At 41.9% G+C, this 12410-nt stretch overlaps 1 protein-coding gene across 2 annotated transcripts in view; it reads left to right on the top strand.

Moving 5' to 3' along the window:
- Positions 1-4207: 4207 nt before the first annotated feature.
- Positions 4208-12410, top strand: part of SLAIN1 (SLAIN motif family member 1) — a 52011-nt gene continuing 43808 nt past the window's right edge. For both annotated transcript variants that reach the window (XM_048047483.2, XM_066987256.1), the window contains exons 1-2: positions 4208-4616; positions 7832-7971. In XM_048047483.2, the coding sequence (XP_047903440.1) occupies positions 4210-4616; positions 7832-7971 (547 nt within the window). In that variant the 5' untranslated portion in view covers positions 4208-4209. The remainder of the gene's footprint in view (positions 4617-7831; positions 7972-12410) is intronic.

The raw sequence follows: 12410 nt of genomic DNA, 5'->3' as shown, positions 1-12410 counted from the left end.
CATGAATAAATATGAAAGCTGCTCTGGGGAGCTACATTGCAGTTAATCTGACTTTTCTATCAAGCCAATTTGTACAAGTTTTAATAAATAATGGAATACACAGGCATCTGGATATGTATAGTACATAGGAGGAGATTCTGTGTAGCTTTTTCAAGGCAAGGTATGCTTATGAATACATGAATGTATCTGAAGGCATCAATATGTTTTCGGTTAAGCCAGGTTCTTTAAGTGAATATATTGGGATTTACAAGCAAATTTTCATAGTTGTTCCCTAAGCTGTCATGATATAAGAAAACAAGGAATGTTAATCAAAAAGAAATAATGGGCTGGAAAATTCAGTTTTTTTATTATGGGGGGAGACAGGAAACAATAGAAAGTTCAGCCTAGCTTCTGTGGGGGCAAGGCGATATAAATTAGGGCTTGTCAGCTTGGAAGAGAAGTAACTGAGTTTTATAAGTCATGAATGACAAAAGAGAAGCTGAATAGAGAATGATTAATCATTCCATCTTAGAAAAACAGAACTAAGGGACACCCAATTAAATTAAAAGGCAGCAGATTTAAAGCAGATAATAGGAAGTGGCTTTTCTTACAATGCATAATTAAATTGCAGTGCTAATTGCCACAGGGTGTTGTGGAGTCCTAATGCATAAATTGTTTGAAAATGGGGTTCAACAAATGTAATATTATTACACATTGGTGGCTATAAAAAAATAAACGATCCAGATGTCCCAGTCCACTAACTACTAAAAGCTGGAGAGAATCCCTCACTATTTTTCTTGTTTCTGATACGTTTTTCCCTAAGGAGTTGTTATCAGTCTTTGTTACTGGGTTAGACTTCTGCTGGTACTTTAGTGGCTCTGTTTTTATAAAGCTACTTTCATAATCGTTTTTTCGGACTGGAACTGCACTTTAAAAATCTCACCAGACTTGGAGGTTACCATCCGTGCTCTGACCTTATTGTAACACGTCTTTTGTATAGCCCAGACTGGATTACTGCAATTAATTCTTTACTGGCTTGCCTGAAAGGCAGGTCCAGCCTGCAGCTATTATAGAATAAAGCAACAGGCTTATTATCAGAGAAGAGCAGATGGGATTTGTAGACTTCCTGCTTCTTTGTTCTCTACATTGGGAGTCTATCAGCAACTACACCAATTCAGAAATTTCTGCTATAGCAGGCCATGTAAGTAGTCAAAATCAGCCCCTTCTCTGCCACCCCAGTTTCTCAGGTTCAGGAATGACAGGTTTCATGGGCATGCTCAGATGTTTGGGCGTGGTGTTAAAACACATTTTATCGATAACTTTATAAAAAGGGATGGAACCATAAAGGCTTTATTATGCTTTGTAAAGAGCTTATGGGTTCACTAACTCGTCAGCTAGTGTTGGGACACTGAATGGAGCTCGTTAACATTTTTTTTAGTAATGACAAATACTGTCAATATATATGTATTTTTTTAAACAGTTAGGTAAAAATATTTTAATGATGTTCAAACCATCTTTGCAGAAGACTAGTAAGCCAACATGAAGACCGTGAGACAGTGTGTTTTTGAGCACCCTTGGGTGAAGATGTGCTAGTGAAATTCTACATACGTTTGAAATACAGCAACAAAAGCAGCACAGTGAAATAGATTTTTACTCTTTAGTAAATCCAGCCATCCATGAAATACATGGAAAACAAAACAAAACAAGACAAAACACAGAGTGTCTCATGTAGATTATTAGCACAGCAATTGAAGAGTGCACAAGTTTAAGCTCTTTTGCCAGATGGAGATTAGGTTCAAAGCAGTCCTACTCAAAGAAGAGCCAGCCTCCTGGCCTGTTTTCTGGGGGACGAGATGTAGTGAACCTAATCCCACCTGTGATCAATTTGGCTGAACTCCCTGAAAAAGTTCTTGTACCCATGCTAAGGCGCTATGCTCGGTCCTAAGCTCTTTCTCCTCTGGAAGTCTGCCTGAAGAAGCATCTGCATGCGACATTTGTGTAGGCAGCACAAACAGAAGAAGGTAGCTGAAGATCTGCAACTACTTTTACTCATAACTGAGGACAAGCATTTCCATGGTGACTCTTAAAGTCCTGTGCCGTGGTGCTACATACTGTAGCTCGTCTCCAGATTTGTGTCCTGATTTGCCTCCAAACTGGTGCGTGCATTAGACTTGTTGTCAATGAAGGGCCCTGACCACACCGCCATGTTCCTGCTCTGGCAGTTAAGAGGACAATGTGACTGCTAGTATGCCTGGGACATTGGTTTTATGCTCTTCAGTGCAAACCTAGCTGGCAAAGTGATCAAAATACTGTTTCCAGATCCATAATTAATATTCTCCTTGAGGCTAAGCCTGTGCTAACAACATGAAAAAACACCATATAGGTAAAAGGATACCTGTTTCCTGGGTTTTGTTGGTCTAACTTTGTCCAGCTAAAAGAGAAAAAAAACCTCCTCCATTTTGAATTTCTTTTGAGTATTTCCTCTGCCTGATTGTATCACAGGCACTGACATTACCAGAAACTTGGCTTTTTTCTTGTTGTATATTACCGATGTCCAATAAACTCTATATGGTATACGCTGCTAATTATCACTTTACAATCTTAATGGATTAGCATATGTATTTCCAAGAACTAGCACTAGTACCATTATTAGCGATAACGACCTGAGAGATATGCCTGTTGCCTGGGGCTAAACATGTAGAAGCTCAATTCTTCTTTTCCTTAGGGGAATAAAGATTATGGCTATCTGTAGTAGTGGAAACTGGATTAGGTTACTCACTCTGATGATGCGTGGCAGAATTGGGGCCAGGAGTTTTTTACATTCTCAACATTTTTCTACTTCTCTCTTCCAAATGGACAGACGAGACCAAATGAAAATTTTGGATTAAGCGCTGTCTGATTGCAGTCTGTTTCACTGGGGGCTATATGTATTCTCTTCAGTGTTAAAAGTTGTATTATCTTGAAGTCAGTGCTTTGTTCCCTGCTCTGGCTTCCTTTCCAGCCATTCTCGTAGTACTAGCTGTTATTACTTACATTGTAAGAGTGCTTAAGAGATTACCGAATAATAGTGGCATTTTCCCATCCATGTGTAGAAAAAGGATGCTTTTTCAAAGAGCATAAACAAAAGAGGGGAAACTTGGACAGGCTGGATGATTTCCAAGTTTACTTATGACTTGGACAGAGAATCAAAGCAAAGCCTGTCCCTCCTTATACACCAAACCTGAGATAGGGTAGGGACACTGACAGCAGTGCTGGCTGCTGTTGCTGCTACTCTGTCCAAGGCTGGTGCTGAGCAGTTGGGTGGCAATGAACTGATCCAGACATCTGTCAGTGGTGGCTGGCCTGGCAATCCACGTGTTTCCTGGAGTTTTGGTCTGTATTTCGTGTCGGAGCTGTAAGAAACCCAGGAGGCTGTCCCCTGTAAGTGTAAATCAACCCAACGAGGGCCAGACCTGGGTGTGTAATGGCTGAGCTGCGTGACACTGAATCAGACGGGATGCAAAGGGAGGTTTCTTTCAGCTGAAGTACAATAAAAGATAGCAGATTGAGCTGCTTATGCGGACTATGTTAAAGGGAATCCTTTCAACATGTTTTTTTGTTTGTTTGTTTGTTTTTCATCCCAGGGGTTCTCCTACCCATCACCAATTTCCCCATATAGTTTTTTAGTATGCATTGTCCGGTCTTCTTGTTTCATCAGCAGTGCATCTCCCGAACCCATAACCCGCATTCAGCACGTCTCGAAGCCACCAGCTGGCATTTTTGGCTGCATCGGGGGCCCGACACGACCCCTGGCTGTGACCCCCATTCCCGCCCCGCTTCAGGCCGCACAGTGACAGCCCCGCCACCACCGGATTCACGGGGAGGGGGCAGCACCCTTGGGCCGGACCCGAGCCGGGGAGGAGAGCGGGGTTCCGGGCTCCTCTTTGTTCCATCGCCGGGCGGCTGCCGGGGTGGGAGGGGACCCCACTCGGGGGAGGGGACCCCACCCGTGGGAGGGGAGGGGAAGAAGGGAGGGGAGGAGAAGGAGGGGAGGGGAGAAGGAGGGGAGGAGAAAGAAGGGAGGGGAGGGGACCCCACCCGCATCCCGCTCGCCGCGCACAGCGCAGCGCAGGGCCCCGGGCGCGGTGCTCCCGGTGCTCCCGGAGCCCCCCCGGAGCCCCCCCGGAGCCCCGACCCCAGCCGCGGTGCCGGGCGCTGCCCCCCGGCGGCTTGGCGGAGCAGGTAGGGAGGATGGAGGCCGCCTTGCTGAAGCCGGCGATGATGGCGGAGGTGAAGGGGAGCGGCTCCGGCCCGGCCGTCAGCGCCGAGCTGGAGGTGAAGAAGCTGCAGGAGCTGGTGAGGAAGCTGGAGAAGCAAAACGAGCAGCTCCGCAGCCGAGCCGCCGCCGCCGCCGCCGCCACCCCCGGCCCGCACCTGCTGCTGGCCCCCGGGGGGCTGCGCCCCTCCAGCCCCCCCGTGCCGCCCTGCGTGCCCAGCCCGGCGCCCCCCGCTGCTGTGCAGGAGCCCCTCGCCTATTTCAAGCCCTCTCCCGGCGGCGGGGGGCAAGAAGTAGGCGCCCCGGGGGCTGCCACGGTGCTGGACGAGGTGGCGGTGCTGGAGCTGGAGGATGGATGCTGCGGGCAGGACGAGGATACGTGGTACGTGCGGCTCGCCCCGCGGCACGGCACGGCTCGGCACGGCTCGGCACGGCTCTGTGCCCACCCTCCGGGCACGGCCGGTGGTGCTCCCGGCACGGGTGGGGGGCAGCGGGTGCGGGGCGGCACGGAGGGGTCGCTGCCACCCGGGTCTGCGCATCTTTAACCCCTGCGGATGCGGGGATCGCCTGGTTTTGGGTCTCAGCCCGGTTTCGGGCTCCGGTTTACATAAGGAATGAAAATCGGGAGGTCCGTTATCAGGGCAGCGCTGCCTCCCCGTCCTACAGCCCCGGCCCGATTGTCGCGGATCTTCAGGGAGCCGGGAGGGCTTTTGTCTTTTAGGCATTGATCTAAGGGCTTGTTTGTGCGTCTCGTGTTGCTGCAGGACACATGGCGGTGTGCTAGTGCGTTAGTGCCTAGAACGATGCAGAAACGAACGGCAAATAACAAAGCCGAAAATAAAATTTCATAGATTTCATAAATTCATACAATATCCGGGTTGGAAGGGACTCGCAGGGATCATCGAGTCCAACTCCTGCGTCCCTAAAGGACCACCCAAAAAATCAGACCATGTGTCTGATTGTCCAGACGCTCTCAGACACTCCGACCTAGAGGAATGATTCATTGAAAACAAGCGGAAGGGGTCATTACAGACTAAAGATATCAATGCGTTTAAAAGTCTGGCGCCTCAAAACTCGCCTCAGCAAAGCATGCAGACATCTTAGTAGCTATCCACATCCTGCAGAATTACTATGGAAATCATGCTACGTAACCATGTTAAGCATAATTGATACCCGATTGTGTTAAAGTGTCAGTAATAAAATGTGTATTATCCATATTTAAATACCTGTTTTAAGTGTCTATCAACGCTTCAAGATAGCTTTTAGAATGGTTACAGTATTTAAATAGAGCAGAAGTTTATGTCAGCTTAGAATAAAATACAGTGTAATGCATCTGAGATGCATATAAACATCCTTATTTTGGTAGCAGAGAAAGGATTTAATAATTAGTCCAAACACCATAAATATTTCTTGAATGTTGGTTATGTGTACTTCACAGTATGAAATAATGCTGTGCCTCAGTTTTTGAAAATTACTTTTTCCAATTAAGAGTCATCCAAAAATTGAATAGCAATCTCTCAGTGCTGCTTCATTGTGTGCACTATCGGTTGTGCAGGGCTGTTTGGGATTTTTGGACCTGCCTTGAATCTGAGTATCTGAATGCTCACCTCAGTCCTGTAACCCATCGCTTATGACAAATGAGCAGGAATGATTAAACTTTCCTTCACACTGAGTGCTGTAGAATGTCAAATTTGTGTGACCCAGTCCTGTTAAACAAAATGTTGTTCCCACTTATTTATGTTTCAGGGCTGTACAAAGTCAGCATTATTTTATGTGCCTCAACATAGTGATGATCTTGATCAAGGTCCTATTTGATTTGCACCCTGGAAGCAATCCTAAATGCTTCCTTGAGGTCGAAAGTTATCAACATGTCATGGTTGTATGTGTCTGTGGGAAGAATTAGATAACTTACTTATTCTGCTAAGAGTGAGTTGTTTTAGCTGCTCAGCATTTTTTTGTTCAAGGCTGAATCTCCATCATTGTCCATTAATGGTCAGCTGTGTGATGTCAGCTGTTTGGGGTTTTTTGTAATATGTCTTCAAAGCAAACTGATATCTGGAAAGCCAGAGACCACTGTGTATCCTAGTTGTTGATTTACTAATTTTAGACCTCTGTGTTTTTTTAACTGCAGTTACAAAAACTAGGACTAGCATCATTGCAGACAAGTCAAAACTTCTTTTTGATTTTCAGCTTTTTACATGTCTGATCATTGAGAATTCATCAGTCAGATGTTTAGCTTTTGAAACACTTCCTCAAGTTAGGAGGAGAGCTCAAAGCTTTTTTTTTGGTCTTTTTTTTTTTTTTTTCTTTTTTCAGGATAATTTTTTTAAATGTGTAGCCAAGCACTGCAAGGAAGCAAGGGGAAATGAGTCCTCTCCTCAGAGAAATTCAGCAGTTGAACTCTGCTGAGATTGCCAAGGGAGATACTGATTGCAGAGAGATTTATTCATTGTGAGCTGGACAGGGAGTGCTGATTCACTTCACAGAAAAAAGACACTGAGCAGACGTGGGAGAAGAGTTACGCTCAGGGTTGGATAGCTGTTGAACCAAAACCCTAAAGGTGAAAGCCTGAAAGTGGGCACTGAACGAGCCCAATCCCTTTGTTGTTGTTGTTGTTGTCTTGCCTTTTTCACCCCTATTTGGATGCCAAATTCCTTTGCAGTCTGTGGAGTGTTTTGGTGCCAAAAATCTAAGACTGTCTGCAGTCACATTGATCAGAAGTGGTAAGGCCAAGGAGTTGAAAGCCGTCTTTGGTGGCTAATAATAGTTTACATCCTGGGAGATTTGTGTTCTCCCAGGTGAGCTGACGCACTAATCTATGAAGACAGCAGCAGCAGCACAGATCCCAGCTTCAAGAATTTACCCATGCAATCTGCTTTGATACCTGGCTTCCTAATGTGCTTGACCATCTGATTAGTTGCCTGTTGTAGTCTGAGAATAACACATATGTACTAGTTCTTGCATAGTTTTTTTTGTTGTTGTTTGTTTGTTTGTTTGTTTGTTTTTTCCCTACAGGAATTGAATATCAAAATGAGGTTTTCATTGTTTCTCAATGGATGTTTTCTAATTTTAAAAAAATTGACTGCTGTACAAGTAGGAGAAGATAGTGTGTATAAAAATTACATTATAATCAGCATCCTGACAAGTTGATTAAATTGTAGGTAAAAGTGTGAAGTGGATAACAATGAAATTGTGATTCGAATGTAAAATCAAATGCTGAAATGATCTAATCTCCAGTAAAGATAAATATAGAAGGAAAAAATGGTAGCTTCTTTGGTGTGTAAGAGCACCTAATGCATTTGAACTTTGGGCTGTGCTGAAATTCTGACGGTGGTAATAATGTGTTGCAAGATTTTTAGAAGAAGTCTAATAGAACCTAGATTTGAAGTTCTGGACCTGTATAGTTTTTATTTTGTCACCTAGTTTTCTGAGGATGCAAGAAAACGAGTTTAAAGTTTTATTTTGAAATGTGTTTTGTTATTAGTGCATTACAGATTTGCAGTGTTATAAATTATTAGAGAGCAGGAAACTGAGAATACAAAAGTAAACTTTCAAGTATTGCATATCTTGCTGACATTTGTGTGTATTTTGGTTAAGGTTGTATGTCTTGCCTACCAAGACTCTTACCCTTCAAGAGAAATCACTGAGTCCTCTGCAGTGGTGCAGACGTGTTCTGGATCATCCAAGTCCTGAGATAGAGGCTGCAAAACGTTCCCTATGCTTTAGATTGGAACAAGGTAATCTTATTCTTTGAATTTCTCTGCTAGTAAGTTGACATTTTTGGCCTAGCATTTGACTAGTGTTCAGTGTTCGGCAAGCTCCAGAAGTGGCCGACATGCAGTTTTTCCTGTGTACACAAGTATTCCTCCACTCCATGGATGCTAACAATTGTTAATTTATTATTATTTTTTTTCTGGTGATGTAGGTTTAAAAGTATTCTCTTTCTTATTCTTTTCTTCTGCTGCATAACTCCCACTTTTTATATTTGATATTTTTCATATATTTCTTAAAATGGGAATTGTTGGACCTCTTTGCAAGAAAAATTTGATGCTAACTTTACTATTGGTCTGGCATTGGGATTTGAAAAACAGTGCTTTTGGTTTTATGCAAAACCAAAATTATCAAGATGTAATAAATTTTTAAGTGCATTTTTATCCACATCTAATAAAATTATCAGGACTTTGTTAAATATAGGACAGACAAAGGGAATCTATAACTTGATTGCTTGCACTGCTTTGTTGAGCTCTTGGTAGACTTGAGTATTGGGATAAATCAGATTGCTGTTCAGTGCCAGTGAACTTAGTTGTATCTCAGTGTACTGAATTTTGTTCTAAATAAGTATCAGCCACCATTATTTTTACTCTTTTATCATCTAGAGTTCTCTTAACCTTGTAATAAGTGTTGTTGAAGAAAGTGATTAAGATAGGAATTATCTTAAGGTTTATAAGTCACTAGAAAAGAAAATACAAATGAAAATATAGGAAGATGACAGGAGAAGGAAATAAAGCCAATGGCAATATGAGTACATGGTTGTATAAGTCAGCTACAGCCCGTGTTAAAAGAGGTTGAGCAGGTACCTTTATGCTTTGGAGGATAAAGGAAGTTGTGGTTAGTCTTATCCAAAAACAGGCATTTAACTGAATCAGTCTCTGAAGGTATCTGCCTCTTTGCTTTGACTATGAAAGACCCCACAACGCTTACTGTCCTAGCAATATGCAGTTGAGCTCATTTGCCTATAGTTAGGTAGGTGAAACTGAGGTCCACATGTTGGTAATCATCCCACCTAACTTTAGGGTGGAATTTGGCTCCTGATTCAGACCACTGAGATCATGTGTTTGCAGTGTGAACTGGATGCCCGTGCTTGCAATCAGTGCAAGTCTTGTCCAGAGTCAGAAGAAGCTGGGGAGCTGCTCAAGGGATAAGGTGTAGGTGTTGGCCTGAGGATGAAAGCAGTGGCTCTCATGAGTCCATTGATGATAACGGGTGCTTGGCACCCACTTGAAGATACATTTTTGTTGTGTGGGGTGTCCCAGTCTGGAGCTGAATCCCAGTGTAGAGTCTACTTTCAGATTGCCTCCTGTAGGCATTTAGCACCATTCAAGATGCCCTCAGTTGCCTCTGGATGACTCAGGAAGGATACAGACTTTCCATAGGTTCTGTGCCTTTTCTGCTGCTCCTTTGGCCTCCCAAGGGCATCTTGATACAGGCCTGTGCATCTAAGTACAGACAACTGAATCAAATCCATACTGTGAAGGTAGAAACAATACAGAGGAATGCATAACCTGTTTTTCCCTTTCAAGGTATTTAAATTTAATAGACAATAAAGGCATTAGAAAGGCAATTTTATTGTTTGGAATTTAAATCACTCTATGGTTATCAGTATAATTTCTATGTAGAAGTCACAGTGAGTGACATTTGTCCCATAGACATATTGACCATGGGTCACTTGGATCTGTTATGTTTTAGTCATTGTTGTGGCATCATGAATTTCCTGGACTTTGCAGAAAGTTTCTCAGAAATTATATGCCTTGTGTAAAACCCATTATGGGAGCAGTATGTTCAAGGAGGGAATGGACTCATGTTTCTACTGCAGCAATTCGATGGTAAAATTGTTTTAACTAGTATTGAATTAATATTAAACTGAGAGCAGGAGAGGGACTCTTTGTCAGGTAGTGTAGTGATAGGACAAGGAGTAATGGTTTTAAACTAAAAAAGGACAGATTTAAGTTAGATATTAAGAAGACATTTTTTAGTATGAGAGTGGTGAGGCACTGGAACAGGTTGCCCAGAGAAGCTGTGGATACCGCATCCCTGGAAGTGTTCAAGGCCAGGCTGGATGGGGCTTTGGGCAACCTGGTCTGGTGGAAGGTGACCCTGCCCATGGCAGGGGGTTGTAGCCAGGTGAGCTTTAAGGTCCCTTCTAACCCAAGCCATTTTGTGATTCTATGATTCTAATAGTTCAGTTATTATTGCTTGTACCTTTATAAATAGTGTGGGTTAAGAAAACATCATCTTTCTTACTGTAACATTGTAGAAGTTGGTTTCACATTATTTATTTCTTTTCCGGTTTTGAAACCAAATATGAGATTGTTATAAGAATCTATTAATTCAATTTTAAAGTACAACAAACCTTCTGCAATCTGACCTTCCTGTTCTTTTATTTTGCTGTCCACTCAGTCAGTAAGCATACATGTATAAATATGTACATGTAATTTTATTCTATTTTTAACAAGTGACTCAATAAGAATGGCATTTTTATTTTCTGGTACTAAAGTTTCAAACTTTATACTTGTGAGTTGAACAGTGTTTTCTCCCTTTAGCTATATGCCCTGAAAGGGTATTTTAGAGGGATTTTGAAATCTAGTCATGCTTCTTCTGTTTGGCACAGTCAATAGTAACACTGATGTATGTGAGAAATATCAAACATGTAGTGAAAAAACATTTATAATGTACTAGTCTGTGCTTCCCGAGATGTTTTATAGGTAGAATTCGATTAGTAATTTTGTCCATGATGCATCAGCAAAAAATTAATTCAGTTTAGATTCTCATAGCTCTTTAAGCACTATAGTGCACATAGAAATAAAAAGCAGTGAAAATTGATTTTTGTCTGCAAGGTCAGCATATCTGAATGGCTACACGCAGAGAGCTGTGAACCAAAAAAGTAAAATTTTATGAGGCTGTTTTTCTGGGTTTTAACTAATTCATGTTCTCTACTTGCAACTTGTAAATCTGTGCTCATTTATTCCTGCTCATGTAAGTTTTCCTTATTGCATTACATTCTGATCTTCATATAAATATTAATTTGCTTTGTGAACTATCCCAAATTAGGATATCTCATAACAAGCCTAAAGGTCTTGTGAGAGACTTATGTCAAAGCAATCCTAGGTGATAAAATAATAACTACTTGATTTTTCAGGCTCAAGACTCACTTGAATCATGCTAGTTTACTTTTCACCTTGCTGTGCTTACCAGCCTGTTTCTTTTCTAGTGGAAAAAAAAGTGTTTTATGTGTTTCATGGTGGAAATAAGATTTCATCTTGGAATAAATCTTTAGGGGCATGAGCACAGTGGTAGTATCCTGCAGGTGGTTCTTCTGTGAAGCACTGTGACAAGCTTCTCATCATTCCTCCGGTCTACCAATAAGTAATTAAAGCTTATATCTGGTTTATAATGAACTAGGCTTATTACAAGCCCTACTTCTGTGGACTGAGTGTGCTAGCTCTAAGGAGGATGAAAGTTAAATGTAACCTCATATGTTAAGATCTTTGCTTGGAATTTTTCCTGTTTTCCATGAGCAATTTGTGATGAGGTATTGTTATTTTATTTTATTTTTTTCTTTACGGCCTGACCTGGATCACTTCTTTCTTTTTAGCCTTCTTCATTCATCTTTTCTTTGAAACTTTTCTGGTTTGTTTTGTTTACTGCAGCTCTCTGTGCAAAATCAATTCCCTGTCCCTTAGTTTTTAGTATTGCTTTTTATCTTATTTCCTGAGATTCATTCACATCAACAGGATCACATAATAGTCTTAAAGCTGTGGTGGAGCTTCTGTATTTTCTTTGTAATACTTGGAGATGTTAGGAGATGTCAGTGTTAAGTCCAGTGAGAAGAGAGATGTGGTATGTAAACTTCGTAGATGCTGCAGGTTGGTATAACTCCTCTGAAATCAATGAAATGATGTTGATTTACACCCTGGCTGAAACTACACTATGTAGCTTTGCTTCTATAAACTGCTGTGGAGCAGCCAGACGGATAAACTGAGGAGTTAAGAGGCTTAGCAAGGAGTCAGTCAGTAGGAGCTCAGCTTTTATGCAGAGCTTCAAACCATATCTCATCCAGTTCAGCCTGCCAGACAGAAAACTGTTCTTCCTTGGAGAATATGAAATACTGGTTAGATTCAGAGTTTGTCTTAGATGAATTTTCATTCAGAAATGCTTCTTCAGATGTTTCAAAAGAGTAGGCAACAGAAGTCTGTAGGTTTTGCAATTGGCTGCATTAATTTATAGCCTTAAGGTTAAGCTATTCTTCGTTTAATAAAGTAAATAACATACTTCAAGATGGATGCCATAATGTTGTCCATGGATATGGTATGCTGTAAAACAGATCCACTGTCAGTTCTCCCATTGTTTATGATTTCACAAAACCCAAGAATCTCATCAGTGAAATTTTAGCCTTTAT

Source organism: Anser cygnoides, chromosome 1 (genome assembly GCF_040182565.1).
Source record: "Anser cygnoides isolate HZ-2024a breed goose chromosome 1, Taihu_goose_T2T_genome, whole genome shotgun sequence".
NCBI lineage: Eukaryota > Metazoa > Chordata > Aves > Anseriformes > Anatidae > Anser > Anser cygnoides.
Note: the sequence above shows the minus strand (reverse complement) of the source record. Positions and strands in the feature narration are given on the sequence as shown.